This window comes from Oreochromis niloticus, linkage group LG18, assembly GCF_001858045.2.
Source record: "Oreochromis niloticus isolate F11D_XX linkage group LG18, O_niloticus_UMD_NMBU, whole genome shotgun sequence".
NCBI lineage: Eukaryota > Metazoa > Chordata > Actinopteri > Cichliformes > Cichlidae > Oreochromis > Oreochromis niloticus.
Window position 1 is genome coordinate 8,769,206 of NC_031982.2, and position 24,393 is coordinate 8,793,598.

At 41.4% G+C, this 24,393-nt stretch overlaps 1 protein-coding gene across 4 annotated transcripts in view; it reads right to left on the reverse strand.

Annotated features, from left to right (window-relative positions):
- dab1b (DAB adaptor protein 1b) overlaps positions 1-24,393 on the reverse strand; it is a 48,973-nt gene that overhangs the window by 16,541 nt on the left and 8,039 nt on the right. For all 4 annotated transcript variants that reach the window (XM_019347446.2, XM_019347444.2, XM_019347443.2 and 1 more), the window contains exons 2-3: positions 10,110-10,732; positions 1,539-1,678 (exon numbers count right to left, since the gene is read on the reverse strand). In XM_019347446.2, coding sequence (XP_019202991.1) covers positions 1,539-1,678; positions 10,110-10,179 — 210 coding nt within the window. In that variant the 5' untranslated portion in view covers positions 10,180-10,732. The remainder of the gene's footprint in view (positions 1-1,538; positions 1,679-10,109; positions 10,733-24,393) is intronic.

Below are 24,393 nucleotides of genomic sequence, written 5' to 3' on the forward strand. Positions count from 1 at the left end.
GTTGATGCTTTCTGAGATATTTTTCAATCTAATTATCTGACCAAAAAAGATGGCTCGCTGAAATGTACTAAGAGCCTATCTGAAGAGTCTTTGCTCCACTTTTACTGAGCAAAATTATAATTTTTTGATTGAACCTTATTATCACTGGCAGATATCCAAGTCTGTGTGATGCACATAGACTTTGATAACCAAGCTAGCGTCAGCTAATAGCCACTACAACTCATGTGATTATAATCACTTTTCCTGGCTGCAAACAAATAAACAAAAAACAACAACAACAACAACAAAAGCCACAAAAGCTAAAGCTGTGGCTGTCCACGGTCTAAAAATTAAAACAAAGCTGAAAAATAAAATATCTGATTTAAGCATCTGATTGTAATGAGACATGGTTTACTCTGTACTCTGTCTTTATCACTATGTCTTTTACATGAGATCAAATCAACAAACCTAAAGAGAGGCAGCATTTTCACCAATCTGTCTATCCAGTATGTGCAGGCTCAGTCACTTAGAGGAGAGAAGCTCATGAAAGGTGACTTAATAGAGTAATTCCTTTTAAGTAGAAGTTCATACATCAAACTGTCTCCTTCCTATCATAATCCTCGCTGCCCTTCATACCTGTTTGTTGTTGCTTCTTGTGTCCCACACCCTCCCCTTCATTTGCCTCACTCCTGCTGCGCTCTCCTCTGCTTCGCTCGCTTGTAGGTGGGTGGGTGGGGATTTCAGCCCCGGAGCTGCCCCTGATCCCCAATAAAGCCTTCTCCACAGCCCCACCATTTACCTTACTTCTCTGACACTTTTTCTAATTTAAAAACAATAGAAACAACTCACAGATGATGTAGTAAGTTCAAGAATACCCAACTCGTTCATCCACCACTTTTTATGCAGGCATTTTCTGACTCTCTCTGTCTGTAGGGCTGAATTTGATCTAGTTTACTTTCAATATTTCGCAAGGGAAACTGGCTGAAGTATTATCTGGGTCATGTTATCGCAGTTTGCATATGTGCCACAAGTGTAACATCATGAAATTGGTTGTAAAAATAGATTGTGAGTGACACGAGAAAACATACAGGAGACAGATCGGGGTGGGGGGATGGGATGGTTACTCTCCTCGCACATGCTGAAAAGTGAAAAATCTCTAACTTAACTGATATACTGATTTAAGTATCTCAGAATAGGGAGCCAGCTTGCCCCGGAGGTAAAAAAAAAAAAAAAAAGACGTATGAATAAATGCGAAGAGCTTTGAGCAACACTAAAAATAAAGCAGGCTATTAAAATAAAGTACAAAGCCAACCTTACAGTAGCTTTCTATAGGACACAGAGCTGTGGAATAATAAGGCTGGACTTTCATTTGTTCCATCTGGTCAGTTCAAACAGACCCTCAGTGAGTCATACACAGGATAAGACAAGCTCCCGTGATTCATTCAACAACAGACAGTACAGCCATGTCTGAGCATGCTTTGTCCAAATCTGACTGAGATGATTGAAGATGCTCAGTGATGTCCACACAGACTCAGACACACACACAAAGAAGTCTGCACCTTCAGCTTCATCATGGAGTCCTGGCACAGCTTGTCCCCGCGTGCGGCTGTCACCTCATCAATCCCAATCAGCTTGGCCTTGTAGCGCACGCCATCTCCGCGGAAACGCTTAATAAGCCCCGCCTCACTGCGGTCCTGACCTGCAGAGGAAGAGAAAGAGAAACAGACAAGAGTCGGAGAAATAAGAACGAGAGAGTGATTACAGGAAATGAGGACGTGTGAGCTCAAATGAATTGAACACGTTTGCTATCGTGCCCGTCTCGAGGGTACGCGGGCTTCTGCGTGCGGCGTCTGTGCGTAGGTGCGTGCGTATTTGCGCGTGTGTGTGTCTCTGTGCTCCGGTATTAATATTTATGCAATAGGAAACGCGGAATGAATAGAAAATTAGCAGCGGTGCGCAAAGATGGAAAGAAAATTGAACTTGAAATTGAAAATGAAGTTGGATAAAGCCGGCGCACTAAATGAGAAAACAACTGGAACATCAAAAACAGTCAGCGCCACAGTCACCTGTCGCAGAGCATTGTAGGGCATTCACACACAAAGGCGAGGGGGAGGGAGGGGGTGCTTACTCCAGTGTTGCTACCCATGGTTGGAGTTCCCATGGGTGCTATTGGTAGCGACAAACCAGCCTGAATGGCTCCTATTGAGAGGAATCTTCTCGGTCCAGCGCTCACCCACAATCCACCCAAGCCCTCTCTGTGTGATGGATGTAGGGTGGTGGCAAGAAGGTGGCGGGCTGATGGTGTGAGCCGCTGGGGGCAGTGGGGGGTGTTCACGTGTGTGTCTGGATGGCCTGAGGCTTTATACTGTCATCCCCTCCCCTCCTTGTTCCTGATTATTCTGTCTCTCCAGCCACCCTGACATCTCCTTGATACCGACACCTTTCTCATTTTGTCTCAGCGCTCGCTGTTTTGATTATGTGGGTTCAAGCCTCAAGCGTTATCTCGTAGGTCTACATTGTATAACCTGTGCAGGCTTTGTCACTTGCAAAACACCGGCTCCCTGCTGCAGTCGCACAAAGAGATAGTAGGGATTTCGAATCAAGGTCACCGGCACCTTGGAGAATTTAACAGTTTCAAGGCCTCTTCCTCATTCAAATCTAGGTCAGGAGACCATGCAGTACATCAGTTAGCAGCACATTAAAGGGGCTGGCTAAGCTGTGGGCGACAACGAGACGAGGTGTAACATCCTTAACAGAGGCTGTCAGGCTGTGCTCCAAAGTCACATTTACGCCAAAATCGGCTTATTCCACCCAGAAATGCCATTGCCTGCCACATCTAACCAAATTCCCGTTTTCCGTTTCTGCAATTTCCAAGTCAAAACCAAAAAGGAAAAATTGGAAACTACGGAAAAGGGCAGATTAAGAAGCGTTCCCCCCCACTACCACCACCACCACCTCCCCATCTTAGTGAAATGCAAGTGCTTGTCTTGGCTGTGCACACTCCCTCACTAATTCATGAGGGCACAATTCTCTAAAAGGGGGAAGGGCTTGAGGATGCTAAAGTCATTAAAATCTCTAAGCAAGCGACTGTCAAATCTGGGTCTAATTTAGACTTATTTCACTGCCAGAGGAGTTATACAGCTAATGGGCACATCTGAACATCAACCGCAGCGCGTGAAGAAACGGACGCTCAGATTTAGTGACGAACTCCCTAAAAATACGAACTGTAGCCACACGTGTGCTATTTGCTTTGAAGGTAATTATCGTTGCTCACAAAGCGACCGCAGTTTGTTCACGCAGTATTATGCATTCCACCCTGATTTTACTGACTCATATACTCTGTAATGTAATGTATAATACATGCTGCTCCAGATGCATTTTAAATACAATCGGTCCAATTCAGTGCAACTCTCTCAGATGAGCTGTAACCAGATGTTTTGTGCCATTTGTTTCTTTACATACCGCACACGGCCCTCCTCACACTTCAGGAAGGATTTAGAGGTTTATGCACAGATCCTCAAAAAAAAAAAAAAAAATAGGCCTTGCATACCAAATGAGAGTCTTGAGTCAGTGGCATAACTTGTTCACTACGTGCTCTGGGTTCAGATCCAGATGAGCGAGTGTGCTGTATTTGAAAACTAAAGAGCTGAGGGGCATGCTGTTTCATGTTGTTACACACTGTAAGAGAGGAGAAGCGAGAAGGTGTGTGTGCGTATGTGTGTATGGGTTCGTGACGGGAGGTGACACATATTCCTCTGGCTTTCTGGATTTACAATTACCCAAGGTTGAACGGTCCTCACAATGATTCTGGCCCGTAAGGCTGATGCTCATAATTTTTCTGACAGTGGATTGCCTGAGGTATTGTCTGCTGTTTGTCTCTATGTATCCTGGCACAACAGTCCTACCATTTTGGGGTAGCGGGGGGGTGGGGGGTTGTCCTGGTGCCTGGTGGTCTGAAGTGCATGTGTCCAGGGTTCAAATTTAGACCTCGTCTCCTGCTTCCCAATATTTCCAAAATCCCTTGTTTCTCAGTAGTCTTACAAAGATTTAATTTTTTTAAAAACTGAGTCGGGCATTAAAATCCAGGATGTCAGAGGCTTTAAATCAAACGCTCCAATCCTCCCACGTGACACGCAGGCTCTGCACCAGGACCATGGAGAGAACAATTACTGTTCGCCCTGCTCCATACTGTTTCAGGGCTCGTCTCTGATCACAGTGTTGCATCCGTCTTCTTGCCACACTAGAATGGGGACAGCAAAGGGACAGATGGCGGCAGATGGAGAGTCAGAAGTGCCCCTCCAGATATAAGGACTTGGCAACAAGAAACTTTTTGTTGGGGATCTGGGCATAGAGGCAGCTTAACCTTTGAACCTCTCTGGGTGTGTATCTGTGCCTTCCTGTCCTTTTCCTTTAAAGTCGCTGTTTGCCAGTAGCCACACACACACACACACACACACACACACACACACACACACACACACACACACACACACCATCCTCCGAGCTATAATGAAATATGCAATAGCAGCCGATATTTTCTCTGAAATGAAAAGACAGGTATTTCCTGTCAGCGCAGGAGGCTGAAGTAGCAGCGAAGAGAATGCACGTCTGAGAAAAGCAAAGTCTGTCCGCGCCATCTGCCTCCCCCCATGTGCGCAAAAGAAATTTCACAAGCCTCAGCAAACACACAGAAGCACATTTACAAATCTCAACAGCGGTGCGCGCTCTCCCCGTCCAGCCCTCACTGATGTAAAAATAGACAAATAAATTGAAAATTCCTCGACCAAACTTTGGCACTAAACGCAGCATTGAGGGTTTGGTTAAACGGCTGATCAATAAAGCAGTTTCGGAGTTAATGAAGGCTATTGTGCAAATTGTCAATGCACTGGATAGATCAGTGACTCGCTGTGGAGTCACACACAGGAGACGGTGTGTGCTGGCTGGCATTTTGTGGGGATTATACTTTAGGAAGGGGGGTCTTCATGATGCTATTACCAAGCTGATGGGGACGCAACATGAAGACCCAGTTGGGAAAAAGCATACCTGCAAATGACTTGGCAAATAGTGTTTGAATAGATTTGAATGGGTAGTATTTGTGTTGCCTCTTAGAGCATGGGAGGCGACCGGTGATTTACTCTGCTGCTTGTCTACTAGCTGCTCTCTGCCCTTTTCTCCCCTGCTCTCAGTGTCTTCCATGTCCCCAACTCCATGCTTTTCTTTTTGAATTGAATCTTTTTTTCTTTCTTTCTCTTTTTTGGTGCACAGATTACACTGGGAGAGCAACAGTTGCTATGGAGATAGAGTAAAGTCACGCATGTAAAGCAATTCTGACGATGGGTAGAGGGGAGCTTTGGTTTTTATGACGGCAGACTTTGCTGCAGTCAGGTTTGAATTTTTCCTCACTGTTTTGAGAAGAATGAAGAGTGATATGAGTGCGTGCCAAAACCAAAACGGACACCCAAAAAACCAAGTTCACCCTAAATTGTTTCGCATTCATCACAAATGCATCAGAATTTTATGAAAATGATACAGAAGCAATTAAATAATAAGTGATGCATTAGAGGATGAACCAGGACATGACTAAGGGGGCAGATCTTTTTATGTTGTAATGGGCAGCTTATCTCCAATTTTTTTCTATTCTGTGAGTGGCAAGATTGTGGCATTTTGAAAGGATTCAAAAATTTTCCCTATTTTTTGCATCCATAATATACGTCTTGATGTAGTTTGCCAGGTCACCACCGAATGGTCGGGCAGTAGGAACAAAATTCTGCAGATGAGATGTCATAAACTGCCATGAGACTTTTTTGGAATGAATCATGTCTCTGAAAGGCTAAATAGGAACATTTATTCTCTTGTTTCACAGTGAAATATTTCTTTCTTTGCTTTTTTTAAACCTAGTGTTAAAGCTAACAGCCTATTAAACCTGTGTCCTTGCACAATTTATCGAATCTAGCACTTGGAACATAGGTGCTAGATGGGGAAAAATGATAAAATGAATTCAAAGCTGCTAAAAACCAACAACATCATCAAGGTCATTAACTAAAAACACAATATTTTGTCTGTCTTTCTGCCCATATCTTGCAGCTCTTGCTCTTACTGACCAAAACTTTACTTTTCTGTCATTTCCTTTCATTAAATTCACTATAATCTTGAAAAGAAAGCAAGACGTTGTCTATCTGTCCAACAGTCTGCAGATAAGCTTAACTTGATGGGAATGGGAAAGCAGAAGGAGAGCAGTAAATACAAATGAGGCTGTCACTGTCATGCCCTCTTGTGGTTCCAGGTCCAGAATGAAACTGGATTAGATATTTTATCCAATATCAACATAAACAGACACTCACCACAAACTTTATTAGGTACAACTATTACTATTTGCTATTTGTGGCATAGATTCAACAAGTTCCTGGAAACATTCCTCAGAGATTTCGGTCCATATTGACATGATAGAATCACACAGTTGCTGCAGATAAGTCTGCTGCACATCCATGATGTGAATCACACCTTCCACCACACCGCAAAGGTGCTGTATTGGATCAAGATCTGGTGAGTGTGGAGGCCATTTGAGTACATTGAACTCATGGTCATGTTCGAGAAACCAATTTGATCTAAGCTTTGTGACATGGCGGGTTATCCTGCTGGAAGCAACAATCAGAAGATGGGTACACTGTGGTCAAAAAGAGATGGTCAGCAACAACACTCAGGTAAGCCATGGTGCTTAAACAATGCTCAGCTGGCACAAAGGGCCCCAGAGTGTCACGGGAAAATTTCCCCTACAGCATTACTGCACCACCACCAGCCAGATTGATACAAGGCAGGATGGATGCATGCTTTCATGTTGTTTTACCCACAATTCTGAGCCTATTTGAATGTCGCAGCCAAAATTGAGACTCATCAGAGCAGGCAACATTTTGTCTTCTTTTGTTGAGTCTGTACAAACTGTAACCCATGCCATGTGATGAGGTCTTCTGTTCAGAGATGCTCTTCTGCATAGCTCGGTAGTAACAAGTGAGTATTTGAGTTAGCTTCGCCTTCCTATTGGAAACAGTTTGGCCATTCTCTTCTGACCTCTGACATTATCAAAGCATTTTCACACAGAGAACTGCTGCTCACTAGATATCATCTCTTTTTCAGGCCCATCTCAGTGAACCGTACAGCCGGTTGTGTGAGTAGGAGATCAGCACTTTCTGAAATGCTCAGATCAGCGTGTCTGGCACCAACAACCATGACACACTGAAAGTAGCTTCATTCACCTTTCTTCTATATTCTGATGTCAGTTTGAACTTCAACAGGTCATTTTGCACATGTCTACATGCCTAAATGCATTGAGTTGCCTTCATGTGAATGACTCTTCAGATATTTGTGTTAACGAGCAGCTGAACAGGTGTACCTGGTTGGTGAGTGGATATAGCCCTTATGAGTAGGCTCATTAAAACAACAAAGAACCCTTTCTAATTAACTCACAGGAAAAAAGGCAAATAAGTTTATCTTTTGAAATTCAAATCTATTCATTTATTTCCTGTAACAGCATGGACACTGGGTTCTGTTGAATCATCGCTGATTGAATGATCGTTGAATCATTTACTTCTTTTCATTCACCGCTGGTCAGGTGCTATACAGGTGGGACAAATGCTAAAGCACCATGAATGAATTCTTTGTTCAGTTCAGTATGTTTTTGTAGTGTTTTTTTTACTTGTCTTTCAAAGTGAACTTTTTTGCAAGAAAGAAACATAAAATAATCACAGCCATATGCTTTAAACTCATAAATTTCATTACATATTCCTGTGGATATAAACAATGCATCTATCAATATACAGATAAAATCAAAATTATTAGCCACCCTATGAAATTTAAAGTTTTTGTCAAAAGTTTCCCATGTGTTTTTTTTAAAGAGCAAGGGATTTTCGACACTTTTCTTTAGAAAGCATTCATTATTTCTATTTACACACAATAACAAACTTATTTCAGATAAAACTCCAGAATAACCAGGGTCAATATTATTATCCCCCTGTGTTATTTTCCAGATACAGAGTATATACAGAGCTAGGAAACAAAAGATTTCAAAGACTCTGGAAAGAAAACTTGAGAGAGATGTTTCTAAAGACCCAGAACAACTACAGGAAGGACATCCTGGAGAGAGATGCATACTGGGAGCACGTCCTTTGGTCAGATGGGATGAAACTAGAGATCTTTGGCCACAGACACTCTTGGACAAAGATGGGAGATCAGTTAAACCTAAAAAACATTATCCTCACACTGAAACACGGTGGTGGGAGTATAATGCTGTGGGTATGCTTCAGTGCGTCAGGAACTGGGAAACTTGTCAAGGTGGAAGGAATCATAAAGAAAGAAGGATAAATAGTTTTAATTTTGGCCTTTTTTATTGGATAGTAAATTGAGATAGACAGGATATGAGGGAGAAAGAGAGGGCAAGACATGCAGCAAAGGGCCATGGGGGAGACTCAAACCGGGACAGCTACATTCTAACCATTTGGCATGTGGCTGCCTGCTCACACACTAAAAAGGCACCTAAAAAATAAAGGATAGGTGAAGATTTTGAAAGAAAACCTCCAGCAGTCAGCACCAAAACTGGGTCCGGGTCATCACTTTGTCTTCCAACGTGACAACAACCCAAAACAGACGACCAAAGAGAATGTTACTGACTGGCCCGCACAAAGCTCTGACTTAAAAATCTGTAGGATGAACTGAAGACTACGGTCTGTGGCAGAAGACCATCAAATCTGGACAATTTAGAGAAATTCACCAAAGAGGAATAGGCTGGAAATGATCAGGAGACGTATGAAAGACAACAAATGACTGGAGGTTGTTATCCAGTGAGTAGGCCACATAACTGACTTTTAGCATGAAGAGGGCTAATTATTTTGACCTGTTGACCTGTAGTTTTGGGTTTTTGTGACATTATTCTGTTTGTGTGTAAAGTAAAATAATGCAAGCATCCAAAATAAAACCATGATATTTGGACAAGCTGTGTTAAAAATTCCTTGCTCTGTTTAATAGCACTTCGGAAATACTTAATTTAAAAAAATGACATGTACATGGGGGCTAATAATTCTCCCCTCCTCTGTATGTCGTAAGCCTGATTCTTGATAGTGCCCTTCACCTCGCCCCAGCTGGCTCAAAGTCACCATGCTGCTTGACAGTCTGCTTGTATTCATGTTGCCTGATTTCCATTTATATGGATCTAAATAGCATGTTTGCTGATTGTGATAATAGTCCCTGCAGCACATGTGATTAGCATGGTAAAGTCAGGGGCTGATAGCCTGTGCTGATAGTCTCCACCAATAAGCCACATGGCCACGTGTGCAACTGCCCCCTCGCTCTGCTCCCCCCCCCTCCACTTAACTCAAATCGATGGGCCCTCCTCCAGCGGGCCATTTATCTGAGCAAGTCGACAGAGCCAGCGAAACAGCCGCAGAGGACCCGGCCCCGTGGCCTCGTTACAGCGAGCCCGCAGAAGCCAGATTTACTGGACTAGCTGGGAGTGGCTTTATTTGTGGACAGAGAAATGAGAACAAAAAAGCCAAAATGAAGATGGGGAAGAAGAAAGAGAAAGCATCCTTTTCTTTCTCACTTTCCTCTCCCTCCCTGTGAATCCCACTCTCTCTGCCCCTCTATCTCCTTGTTCCTCCCCCCTCTCAGCCTTTTCAATCCCATTTCAATCTCCCAGTGAACATTCTGAGAATGCCTCGTCCTATTACTTCACTTATGCTGTTCATCAAAGCGACAGAGTGCGAATTACCCTGTCCATGACACCTAAATCACGTCGCTACCAAAGCCTGGGGCTACATGGAATAGCTGTTACTACATCTGGATCCCCGGGATGAGACAGGGAGCCTTTCGGCAAGCCTGACTGAGTGAAGCCTTTTCCGTGCAACCCAGCGTTATTTAACTCTATCCAAGACGAGGTGAAAAGTTACGTTCACCACCTGATGAAGATAAGAAAACTTTCAGGTTCCCATTTCGTCCTGTCATGTTTCGTGTCTTTTGAGTACTTTTCCCTTAACGTTATATCTCAGACCTTTATCTCATTTGACAAACAAACATAACAGAGCCTGATGTATTACACGCGTCTATGTTACGGACGCTCTGGTGTTGCAAAGGTAAGAACATACCTTTGATCCTCCTGGACTCCTTTCGCTGGCTGGTTTTGACACCCGGCTGGAGTTCGGCCTCTGCTGACATCCTCCACCGCTGAGTCCCTTTCCCCACTCACAGCAGATCCACCATGGGTTAGCAGCACTCTAGCTAATCCTCCAAGCCACCAGTGTCCAATCCCCCCCCCCACTCTGATGTTTCTCACTGTTGCTCTTTGGTGAAGAAAATCTCCTTCAAATCCATGGTGAGATGTCTGGTACTCCTCATTAGATGAAGATCCAGCAAAAATAACTATGTTCTGTCACTTTTGGCCCATGGTGTTTGAGTAATGATAAAACAAAACATGAAAAAGTGCTTGAATTATGAGCTGGGCGATCCTCTCGAGAGCTGCTTCAGATCCGATTTGACATCTTCTGGAGTGTACCTGAGTTCGTTCTTTGAAGGTCAAGTATCACATGGTCCAGTGTTGCTCTTTTCTTAGGGTTCACCTATTGTTCAAGAGTAATTCCCCTGCGGGGGAGACTGCGACATTGATCGAATGAAATATTTTTCTTCAGAGTAGGTCAGGAGTGGATATTATTCTTTGGTAGAGTACTTTAGATGCGGTTTGACAGCCCATCACAGTCACTTGCTCTGAGCGCTGCAAGACAAGGAGACAGGGGGTGATGGTTAATTTTAAGATGGAGGTGGTAAGAACTTAAAAAGACACATGCCCCTTGATCACTCATTACAACATTAATTTAAGATATGAAATGGCAGGAACTAATTTAACAAATCAACAAAGATGTTATTATCTCTTCTGGATCATCAGTCTGTAATGAGAGTGCAGCAAATGCTTGCTGTTCTGCGCCCACCCTTGAAGAAGACCTGTGGTGAAATATTTGATGTTCTTGTTTTTATGTTCTGCTTCTGAGTAAATATAATACATTAGAGCATGACCGGTGCTTCTGTGCATGCAAAACAAATTTTCAGAAGATGGATTGGTAATGCTCCCAGCTCGGGCCAACAGCACGAGAGGAGGGGAAGTAGTGGAAAGCAATGAATGACAGGCTGTTTCAGAGCAAACTGTGGTGGGAATCCTGGCACAGCCACCAATACACTAGAACACCCCCCCCGCCACCACACTCACACACACACACACACACTGTGCTTTAATGCCCTTGAATCATCCACCGCTAACACGGTGGCTGTGCCAAACTGACGCTGTGGCTGGCACAGCTTCTGTTGGCATGGTGACGTGCCATTGTTGGAGAAAGAGGCCTTGAGCCTACGCTGTCCTGAAAAGAGATGCAGCCCATCGAGCACCGGCCACACATTGTCCCGCGTGACATTGTGTGACATTGTGAGTCTGTGTAGTAGGAGTGTGATCAGTGAGTCATTTTATGATTAATTTCAAAACATTTCATACTATTTATTAATCATCATACCTGGATAGACAATGTATCCAGTGGACACATTTTGCCTTCTAATATATGCAATACTGCCGCATGAGTGGCACAGTCAAAGTGTCCATCTTTTATGTCCAGTCTAGAAAATAAATATTTAAATTTGTTTTATATAAGTGCTCTCTGAGCCTAGAGGTGTTTCCTGTCTGCCCACAAGCTCAATAAAACAGCTTTATCTATGAAATACATCTCTAGTACTGCAACAGTTCAAATGCAAACACTTTCAGACAGACTGGCTAAGGTTTGCAAATAATTACCTTCTTATTCATAAACACAGACAGACTGCCCACACGTTGCAAATCAGTATAGGTCTTCCTCCCCTCACCCCCAGCTGGTCATGGCAGATGGCTGCCTGATTCTGCCAGAGGTTTTTTCCTGTTAAAAGGGAGTTTCTCCTCCCCACTGTCGCCAAGTGCTTTCTCATTGGGGGTTGTCTGATTGTTGGGGTTCTTCGTACAATATAAAGCACATTGAGTTGGCTGTTGTTGTGATTTGGGGCTACATACATAAAATTGAACTGAAATGAATTGAGTCAGTCTACATTGACAAGCACAACTTATTTGCAACACATCTCTTTGCAACATGGGATTTGGCTCTATTGGTTGCTAAGAGGTTGTACTATGATTATATTCCTATGTAAAAGTAAAAACCTATGGCATTTTGTAGTTAAATTCCTGCCCTGCAGCAGCCACATCACTATCAATCACTATTTTGCTGGACTTTCTTACAGTCAGTCACCATATTATCACAAATAGATTGCATATAATCACCAAATTGACCTAATTTGACCACAAACTGAGAGCAGACTGACTCTGTCTTATTCCAGTGTTACTACCATCACGCCAAAGGTGCTTTGAAGATGGTAGGTGACTGCGACTGGTCACATATAGTCCCTTGATATGTAACTTCACACAAGTTCACTGCACACAGCTGCAATACTTTTGGTCATACCATGGCTTCCAATCACTGTTTTTCCCAGTGTGAGTGTAGCATTAATCCACTAGTCTCCAAAGTCAATTGTAGACACATATAATGTCTTTGAACAACAGTTGGCCACTGGCTGTCTCATCACTAGCGCTTCTCTTCTGGATGTCTAGCCCATGTGTCACAATTCATGTGCGCTTAAGAGCCAGATAATGCCACCCAAGTCCAGACGAAGGCGCACTTTACCAACTGCATCTCAGACAGAGCCTCGGAGTGTCAGTGGTGGGAGAGGTATTTTCGATGTCACAAAGAACCTTATCAGAATGTAATTTTCATTACCGACCAGGGAGATATGCCTCATTATATTAGACGTAGGAGCGATTTAATGTGAAGTACGGCTGCTTTTCAAAACCAATGCTATCTAGGTCACGCAGACTCCCCAATCTGCTCCGTGTTTTAACAGCTCCCACTGTCTCTTAGGATTTGGGTCAGAGTTAACGAGCATCGCTCATTTTTCCTGCCTCTCTCAACTGTTAGGGGATGTTAAAAGCCCTCGACAAAAGCCACCACTTATTTATTAATTTGTTCATTTTTGTTCTGCTGCTCTCACGTGCAAAGGGAAACTTCCTTGAGCAAAGTCAATTTCATTTCTTCATGCATGTCTTTATTTTCCTCCACTAACCCACTGCTGGCATTTTTTCTATCTGCCTGACTTTCAAAACTCGAAATGTGCATCACCTGTTTGTGTCTCCATTTTCAACTTGTTGGTTTGTAGAAATCAACATCACAAACCTACTGTGTGGTGACTCTTCTTTAACGCGACGCTCACAATGTATTCAGCCCTTCTAGTTTCAACAGGAATATGAACATTTACCTTCTCTTCATAAAGACCCTCTGGGCGACATGCAGGTGTCTGTATCTTGTCATGCAGACTCTTTGTATTAGGATGAAATGCTTTCCATAATTACATAATTATTGCATGTATCATACAACCAGAAATTTGCATAACATGATAATTGGTTTGGAATGAAATAAAAACTATAATTTACAGCTTTGATTTATGCTTCTGAGAAACAAAAGGTTGTGATTTTCGAACAATTTTACTGAGTCTAGTTCTTTAGTCGTCTCTGCTGAGGAAAGCAATTAATTAAGCGTGATCAATTTTTAAATCATGTTTACTGTCTCTGGGGTATAATAGGCAATCACTGAGCACGAGACGATTTTTAAATCAGATCTTTCTGGAGATTCTTCTAAGCTCCAGCATTCCAAGGAGAAACACTTCCTCCTGAGACCGGTATTTAATAGACTGCACAATCAACCTCATATTGTGAGACAAGCCTCTGTGTATGCCTCTATGCCACTGATGAGCAACAAAGGTTGAACACCCCTCTATCACTGGATATGGCCAATTACACCTCTATTCACAATGGTCCCGAAGGAAGGTGCAGCCTGCACTCCAGCTTGCACGTTGAAGCTGAGGAGCGGGGAGGCCCCGTCCCCAGGACCATCTCTGTCTGTTCTAAGCTGAGCCTAGCATGGCCCGGGGCTCGTGGAGCATTTGTTCGACAGACCGGCTCTGGCACCTCGCGCTGGTCATCTTCGTTACTAAATGCCCTCCAGCTTATGGAGTGGGACACAACTGTCACAACCTGGCCTAGGAAAGCTCCTCTCAGAATAGTCTTGCTGTGCTAACTTGTGTTATCTACGGTCGTACAGACCGACCGGCTGTTTCTTCTGGAAAATGTTTATTTGGACATTTTATTCTATTCTGAAAGAGGCCTTATCACAGGTTCACAATCAACAATAAGGTCATCCTATGTGGCCTTACAGAGTCTGATGGCCCTTTGATCTATGATAACATTAATTTGATTTTGTTGGACAAATTAGATTCCTGATTAGCGAGTGGTTCATTGGTACATGGGTCTTCATGGTAGCATGGCATCTATTAACATTTCTGCCCATGTGTTTCAGGGGTTTGAGAGGGTTAATCACGTTGAACTTAGTTATGGCTGTAAGGCCACCGAGAAAATGTTTAAAGAATTTAAAGTTAGCATTTCAGAGTAATGGTCCACCATAGAAATAGTTCTGCAAGGCTGTAATTTAAGGACTTTATAGAGAGAGGAAAAAAAGGCAAACTACAGGAGAGAAAGCCAGAGTTTAATAATTACTAATAATTACTAATCATTAAATGCAGAGTGCTGTATAAACACATAGACAACGAGAAGAAGTGAGTTTAAAAAAACAATGCTCAGTGCATCATGGGAAGCCCCCCAGCAGCCTAAGCCATAACTAAGGGATGGTTCTGGGTCACCTGATCCAGCCCTAGCTATAAGCTTTAACAAAAAGGCAAGTTTTAAGCCTACGTCTGTCCTGATAGCTGAAGGCTTTGCCTCCCATTCTACTTCTGATAACTTCAGGAACCACAAGTAAGCATGCAGTCTGAGAGTGAAGTTCTCTGTTAGGATATTGAACTGTTAGGGTAATAAGATCTAAGGTCTTTAAGATATCATTGATTATTCAAGATTTTGTATATAAAGAGAAGGGTTTTAAATTCATTCTGAATTTTAGCTCATCTTTAATGACTCATTAAAGATGAGCTAATAGGGGAGAAATATGCTTTCATTTTCTAGTCCCAGCTAGGACTGAGTATTACATCTGAATTTAGAAATCAGAGGCCATCCAGGCCTTGATGTCTTTAGGACATGCCTGTAGTTTAACTAGTTAATTTGTCTCATCTGGCTTCATGGATAAATAAAGCTGGGTGTTATCTGTTCAGCAATCAAAATGTATACAGTGTTTTCTAAAAATATTGCCTAAGAAAGCATGCATAATGTAAAATGAATTGGTCCTAGCACAGAACCCTGTGGAACTCCATAATTAACCTTTGTGCGTAAAGAAGACTCGAAATCCTGACTGAATAATCAAATCCTCTATAAATGATCAGTTAACTATTTTACACCTACTTGTTCAACATTTTTTTGAAATAAAAGAAGGGTTAGAAATCTGTCTATAATTAGGTAAGGCAGCTTAATCAAGTGATGCCTTTTTAAGTATTTGTATAATTACTGCCACCTTAAAAACCTGCTACGTAGTCTGTTAATAAAGATAGATCCATTTGAAGCATTAATTAATGGTGAAACCTGACCAGTCTTTTAGGAATGGGGTCTAAAATGCATATTAATGATTTAAAGGAAGACATTATTAAAAATAATGCAGACTGATCAGAGCGAAAGAATCCAAGTAGAATCAGTAGTTATTAGAGTTGCTGTACCTAAAGGCACATCTGTGGGACAACTCTGAATATTTTATCTCTAATGGTTAACATTGTACCTGTGTAGAAATTCATAAAGCCATTGCTAGTTAAGGTTAAAGGAATACTTGGTTCAACAGAGCTCTATTTATAGTGCTGAACAGCTACTGTTTTTCTCAGTCGGTGACAAATAGAAAGATGTTCCAGCTTTACAGAGGGCTTCTTTAATAGAGGCCAAAATAAGACCTTCTAAATGAGTGCAACACCATTTCCTCTAACTTTCACATTATCAGCTGCTTAAGCAACTGTTATTGCTTTTTTTCAGATAGGCCACAGTATTATGAGGATATAACACTAGTCACAAGATAATGGACCTCTGCGGGTGTAGAGTTGAGAAACCTGCTTCGCATCGTGTTGAGACATAGCATTATAGAAGATACAAGTGGAGGAATCACTTCCTTAACCATAGTTACAATTCTGATCAATATTAATTTTATGTCTTTGTAAGCTTATTGGTGCTAACCTCCCCAAACGGTCCCAGTTTCAGTGCTCTAAAGAAGGAAGACCCAGTGTGGTGGAAGGGATAACCAACAGACTGAGGGCAGTTGGTTATCCCAAGGAGAAGAAGAAGAAAAAAGAAAGAAGAAGAAATATAGTGGCTAAAGAACAGAAGGACCTCCCCTTTCTCCTTTTCTCTGCCTTCCTGGCCTTCCGGGGGAACTGATAGCCTCTGAGCTCAGGCTGCTCAGCCGCGGCCCATTAGTTCACCTCTCTCTGACAAGACGGAGGGCCTCTGATGATAGAATAGTGAAGTGTGTGAGCTGTGAAGTAGGGGGAAGAAAATACATACAAAAAATTCAGTTGAGGGTATAAATAAGCGTTGTCATGCAGCTGCTTGGCTGTGCAGATTTAAAGTTTGCTCGTAGAGGCCTCCGAGCTGTGCACTCAGTAAGGCGTGGCTCCAGCATGTTCGTGGCTGGCAAGCAAAGGGCAGTGAGAAGCTGCCCTTCAAAGTGCCCCTGCATTATCCTTTTGACCAGCTTAGCTGGAGGATATTGGGCCCATTTTAGATCAAACAAGTATGAGGAGGGGGTGAGTGTCTGTGTGTGTATCTCATGACATAAATAAAGAAATACACTCACAGCATAGGTCTCAAGATGCAAATATTAATGGGGTTTATTTGGGAAGTTTTCATTTCTTAGGCCTCTACTGCCTCAATAAAAGACGTATTCAGGCTAATAAAGTGTCACTTGCTCCCAATGGTAGCAGTAAACAAAAGCAAGAAAACAAGCTACACTACGTTTCCTCTCTTATTCATCTAATTACAGCCATGGCAATATAGCAGGTCTGGAAACTGGCGCGAGACTCCAGGACCTCTCTTGGAACACTTAATTGCTGAATCTGGCTTTCCAAAGCACCCCCTCTGATGTTAGTCTGTGGTCTCCCCGAGGAGTCTTTAATTTAGTGTTGATTTGGTTTGTTTGTGTCTCAGTGCCTGAACAGTGTGTTAAAACAGCCTATTTACCATGTTCGGTGGGAGAGAGAACTGGGCAGAGTCCAGAAAGCCTGGACAAACACCATGATACCTCACAGCCAATATTTTCTCCTTCTGTCTCGCTTCCCTCTCTTTCATTTGCTCTGTATTTATAATTTTCAATCTCAGCCTTTTTATTCTTTCAATTCCATATTTACCTCTTTTTTCCCCTCCCTCCTGCCCCTGATCTCATTTGCCCTCTTTTTCTTTGTCTCCCTCTCTTCCAACACAATGCCTGTTTGTGAAAAGAGGTTAAAGCATGTTTTATTTTGCTGCCACCCCTCCTCTGCTCTGTTTTGTCAGTTACAAAAGAGCTGTGGATACCTTGGTTTGGTCATTATTTCATGTGGAGAGTAATTAATGAGACAATTAGGGCTTTTTTCCCCCTCTTCCCTCTGTGTTCTCTTTGAACTAAATAAATAGCCAAAAGGTGTCCTCTTTAATTACACATGGGTCATGGGTATAATTAAGATACACAAGCAGCCTCTTCATGAAACTTGACAGTGAATTACAGTTTCACGGTTTGTTTTTCCAACTATTTGCATCTTAAAAGACGCACGTTTAATGCAGACTCATTGACAGGTATATGAGGAGTACTCCCAACAACAGTCCTGTGTAGCAGAGATTAAAGTGCTCATGATCAAGCACAAAAGCCTTACCTGTGGTCTGCAAGAAAACATTAATGAACTTGAGGGGAAACCCAAAACATCCTTCTTGAAATGAAAGTTTTTACTGTTTCTACTTGCTGTCACACCATTTTGCTAAAGTCTATGTTGAGATGGGCACAATATTGCACTTATGGTTAGGATTTTAAAGAACACAATAGTTCTGACTCCATTAGGATTGGCACAATACCAGAACTTCAAAGTCAACACCAATACCCAAGAAAATATTCAACACCATTTTTGAGACTCTCGCGGGGAAGATTGAAATGGCAAAAAAACATGAATCAAATGTATTTTTACACCAGCAGTAATAAGAACACACCGGCTGACCTCAGTCATTATGGAGTAGCATTAATTTAATGTTTTTAAACTCTATTGGCTAACTTAAACTTGCTTGTCCTCAGTGTTGGAAAGTAACGGAATACATGTACCGCCGTTACGTAAAATACAAAATATGAGTAACTGTATTCCGTTACAGTTACCGTTTAAAAAGGTGGTATTCAGACTACAGTTACTTTGTTGAAATAAAGGGATTACACGGCATCTTTTCCTGTTTCATATGTTAGGCTGTCCCCTCTCTATTTTTGGTAATTCCACGCCGGTGAAAACCCAAACAAAACACGCATTAAGAGGCTCTAATGCCTGTGTCTCAATCTCGCGGCCCATGTCACCTCTACATAATGATGTGAAGAAATATTTTTAAAAATTATTGTTCAAAAAATTATTTAATATGAACCCATATGGAAAAGATATATATAAATCTTATAAAGTTTGTATCTGTCTTGTGTGAAACTTGTATGAAAAGCATACAAGAGTGAAAACAGATATAAGATCCCTTGAAAAATTATATAAATGAAACTTGTATGTTTTGGATACTTACTAAAACAATATATGAAAGTAATGAGAAAGTGGCCACTTTCATGAGTAAATCATATAAGTTTTTACTATTTCTTTTCCATATGGGAAGGCAATAGGCAGAGTGTTACAGGCATAGCCCTAAAGAATGTAGCCTCATGGGCAGTGTAGCCCAGCTGTAAGTAAGCTATTAAGACTCGACTGTACACTGTGTTCGTGTTTTTCTGCGAAACAATAAGTTCCGTTGGAGCAGCCTTTCAACGCCTCTCTCTGTCTCTAGCAAAGTTGACCCAGACAACAAAGTAAAGCTAGTTTTCAGCAACGAGACCGACACAGAACCCGACGTATTAGCCAGAGGTCCCTTTACTACGGTTCGGTTACTCATTTTATATTAAGATTTAATAGTTGGTATTGGTATGGCGAGTATCCTTCAGTAATAGTAATAAATCACACAGCAATAGTACATTCATGTAGTTGTAAAAAACTTGATAATATGTTAAGTAATCCAAAGTATTCAGAATACGTTACTCTCATTGAGTAACGTAACGGAATATGTTACAAAATACATTTTGGGGCATGTATCCTGTAATCTGTAGTGGAATACATTTTAAAAGTAACCTTCCCAACACTGGGTGTCCTATAGAAGACACCATAGCTAGGATTATGCATTTGAATTAGGAGGGGTAAGAAAACGGAAATTAGTTGAGTGCAACAGCGGTGAAACCTTTACACACTTCAATCACAGGAATCTTTTGGGCAGGAAATTTGGAGCGGCACCAAAATTAATTGTGTCACTTTCTTTTAAAGAAGAAAGAAATGTTTCATTTTCACCTGCTTCATGTTCGGCCATAAAAGTGACGCGTTCACTACGAAGTGATTCGTAGTAATGTGGAATATTATTTGTACATCCTTGTATAGATCTAAATAAATGAGCAACAGACGTGTGAAAGATTTGTCGAAAGTTTCTTCAGATTTCTAACCTGTTTAGATTAATAATATTAGTCACAAAGTGGTATTGTCTACATTTTAAAAATACCATTAAATAACATTGTGAAGGTGGGTTTCTCATAGAGATCTGCCTGCAGAGAATTATGCGCTAAACCTGCAGCTCTGTCAGCTTTACTGAGCTTTAAACGGTTTATCTTTTTGCTCCACTCTCACCATTCTCACAAGCCATTTTCACACATGCGCCATAGCCCCAAATTTTATATTATCAGAAGGAGTTTTATGTAAGAACATGTCTGAATAGTCAACCAGGAGCCACAACAAAATGAGGTATGTTCAGAAGTGAGAAGGTGTCTTAGATTTGAGAAAGGACTACTCCAAACAATATCTTGACCTCCGAAGTTCATGTGTGAAAACAACTATAGTGCAATATTTAGTTACAGCAGAGAAGTGTGCTTGGAAAATCCCACTGTACTCTAATGTCTCAGCATCAAGCAGACCAAAAAAAGAAAGAAACAGGTAGCAACTTGCCATTTTGAGTGGTGGAGAACTGAATTAGAGCTAGGAAAGAGTACTTGTTGGACTTTCATTTACTGGATGCCAGATGAAATCTAAATCTAAATGCTGATTTGGCTTATCTAAGCTGCTGAAAGCGAAGCAAGTAAAAGACAATTTTTATATGCAAACCAGGGTGGTATAAAATGCTACTCAGATTCTAGCTGATTCTAAAAATTAACATCTGATTAGGTAATCAGTTAATAATCATCTGACCAACAGTGTCATCTTCTCTTCCTGCAAAGTTCAGTTGTTTAGTTATGATGATCCAAGTGTTAGACAGCTAGGATGAGTGGACAGAAACGGCGATGCGTTTCAGCATTTAAGTAAAAACTTTGATCTCGAGAAAAGCGACATCGAAATTAAGGCAGGTGTTTGTTTTTACTGAAATCTGAACTGATTCTTCATGATGAGATCAAAAGAAAAGAAGCATGGGAAACATTTGTGCAGGTTGCCCAGAATTTTCTGGGGAATCACAGAGCATAGAGTTACGCTGAGCTTGTGATAGCATGCTGAACGTGTACCAGCTAATGAGTCCCAGAATGCCACTTTTTACATTCTCATCTCAACTTTTTTTTCAACAAATCTGGGCGATGTCAGCAACTAACGCGGGGAAAGATTTCATTCAAATATAAACAGGACGAAAAACCGATATCAGTGAACATTTGATCCTAGCATGATGAGGTGGCTACCGCTGGTGCTTGCAGCGAGAGATGGATGTGTAGCACAAGGACAAAAGCAAGTGCCTCAAACATTTTTTAGCACGCTGACCTAATTTTATTTTAAGCTAAATTGACAGAAATATGTTTTAAAGGATCTCTAGTGTCATCTTCTGCTCTGTTTTTAGATTAAACACATTTCAACAATTTTGGTGGGAAATTGCTAAAATTCCATATATGTTAATATTCAAAAGTGTCAAAATGTCGTTGATATGTATCTCAAAAACATGACATGCAAGCTTAAATTGAATTTCACAGCAGAAACCAATGTAGAAAAGAAAAACTGAGCAGGTCTGAAATTCCCAGTAGCAAACAGAAGACCAGTGCTATTAGCATAGCCTTATTAGCTGCCAGTTAGGTTATCATTCAGAGAGACGCTAGCAGCTTTCGCTAATAATAAAAGAGCAATGCTAAAATGGGAGCTGGGCAGTAAATCGTATCAGTCCTGCCTGTCTATAACATTAACAGACAATGTGATTTAACAAGATAACACAATTATTTGTGTCTAAAAAGTGATTTCTCCTCAAGTCTGGGATTGATTTGATTTTTTAATAATTAGATTAGACTTTATCATTGATGTCATTGGTTGTGTCATTTTCCACTTTGTGGTCTGAAAAGCAGTGTTGAGTGTGTGTATTGGTATTGAGTTTGAGGGTCTGGTATTTCTTACCAAAACAAATACTACGAATCACTTCCACACGAACGCGTCACTTTTATGGCCGCACATCAAGCTGGTGGAACTGAATTCTGATTCTGAAACATTCCTTCTTCTGCTTTAAAAGTGCCGCAATTAATTTGGTCGCCCCTCCAAATTTCCTGCCCAAAAGATTCCTGTGATTACAGTGTGTAAAGTTTCACCAATATATGTCAGTAGATTGCAGATTGCAGTCAAATAAGTTTTATTTTCTTACCCCTCCTAATTCAAATGCATAATCCTAGCTATGGTATGGTTTAGTCAGCCAAGAGAGATCAAAAACGTTAAATTACGACTTCTCCATAATGACTGCAATCAGCTGGTGTGTTTCTTTCTGTTGGTATAAAAATACATTTTGTACACACCATATTTTTACTTTAACTTAGCACAAAAAGTAAGGAAATTGAGTTTGGTGGATTATTTCTTTGTTGTAACAATGTTTGTTGGCAATAAATCTTAACGTGTTGGAATGCCTGTTTATTTCCACTTAAATTGTGCCACATTTGTAATGCATCTGTGGGTTCAGTGGCAGATTAAGGAGCTTGGAAAGAAAGCATCTAGACCTCTTTAAGTTTCCTGAAGATGTTTCACCTCTCACTCGAGGGGCTTCCTCAGTTCTAAAGCCAAATGGTGGACAGTCCCAGGATTTGACGATCTCGGAAGCTCCACCATTTGGTTTTAGAACTGACATAGCCTCTTGGATGAGAGGTAAAAAACATCTTCAAGAAACTTAAAGTAGTTCATACTCTGTCCTTCCAAGCTCCTTAAACAATCATGACCTGGATAACGGAGAAGTTTTCCAGGTCAGTTATTCAGCCCACATACTCAACTCTGCTGAACAATCATTACAACAACAAAATAATTGCTGTAACAACGCACAAATTTCCTTACTTTTTGTAATGAGTTTATTTGAATAATATCAACACTTAAATGAAATCAGTTAAATCAAAGACTCTGGCTGCCATTTGTCTGTAATGTGTGTACTGAGATAGCAAAGTGACAGATTTGCCTTTGAGGTTTTTCCTGTTATGTAGGCTGTCAGTCCACTATCAATGCTGGGTGGGAAACAGCCACCTTTATTTATACTGAAAGAGGTTATGAATCTTTGTAAAAGACTCATACATGAGTTGATTAGTCAGTGAAGCTCACTTCTGACCAATAACAGCAATACTGAGGTGAGCTGATGAGGATATGTTGAACCTTTCTGTTTGTAAGCGTTGCTGGTTTTGCTGCTGTTAGCCAGCATTAGCAAAACTGCCTTTGAAATAGATCTAAGATTGGAATCTGATGGTTAGTAAATAAACTAAGTTCATCAGAGGGAAAGTGTGAGTTTAGGACATTTGAGCATAAAATTAGCTGGCATAATGTTAACTTATAATCAGCTTATCACTTATAATCTAGTCCAGAGCCTGAACAGTCACATGTTTAATCTAATCCAATCTGCTGACAATAAGTAAGTGCGACAGTATGGGAATAAACAAACATGTTTATGCACATGTGAGTGTGTGATGCTAGTGGTGTTGTCTCTTTTTCTTTGCATTTTCTTTGCATTTTTTGCTTCTTTGCTGAAGGGGACCCCGTCTCTAACAATAAAACGTAGCTATGAACCTTCACGCAGACATTAATTTTATGTCCCTACAAGCGACTACACAACTTTTCTTCTCCTTTGAGTACTACACGTTTCCAACAACCACATATGTGAAATGTGATTAATTGGAAGGTAGATGTCCTCCTAGCCACTGTATTCAAATATGCTAGGAACTTAGCAGCTTCCACAAATCTGCACTCACTCCTGTGCATTTTCTGTGTGAATGCATCAGATTGTTGAAGGCGTAATTACAAACACATTCATGAGTGCAACAATCTGTTTTCTTTGAAATAAACCCCTCCAAATTACTAACTGCACCTTTAATAACTCTACACTACAACTTTTTAACGTTCCAGGTTTAAAGATATTTTGCAGTGATTTGACTTTGTTACTCCACTTCTCCACACAGCCATTTCTTCTTTCCTCTCGAGGTCACCTTTGTTGTAGCTCATCCTCGCCCACTAAGGAGTAACAGGTATCTCATAAAACTGTACATTAAAAGGAGCTTAAGAAACCCACACACATACACTCGGACACACAAACTCTCCAGTCCCCCGACTACATTACAGCATGCGCGGGTGTAATTAGTGAATCTCCCACCACACCTCAGCGTCTCTCATTAATCTCACATGAGTGATTAGGCTGCTGCGACGTATGGAACCACGGGAGGTGTGAAACTGGGTGTGAAACTGTTGTCATCTCATATGTTATCGCACTCTGGAGACTGGGAGGATTAAACCACGTCAGGCACAGCCCATTGGCAGCTAATCATGCTGCTAATGATAAGTGAAATATTCCACTGCCTCTCATTACAATGGCGTCGCAAGGTCAGGATCTCGCACAGATCGCGAAAACACCCCCCCTCCAAAAAAACATCATGCACACACAAGCAACACCAGTGTCGTCTCTCTCTCTAAGGAGCTGCTCCTTCGGTGTTTGGTGTTGTTTTGTATAAACCAAAAGTGGAGGCTGGATACAAGCCTGAGTGAAGCCTTCTGAATATGACACTTGACGGCTGATTAGAGCAAAGTATCAGGGTGGTCTCCAACTGCGACGCTCTGATGAGAAGTGATCTAAAGGGTCTCGTCAGAAGGCGTCATGCTGACCGCCGCTGCTGTGCCAGATGC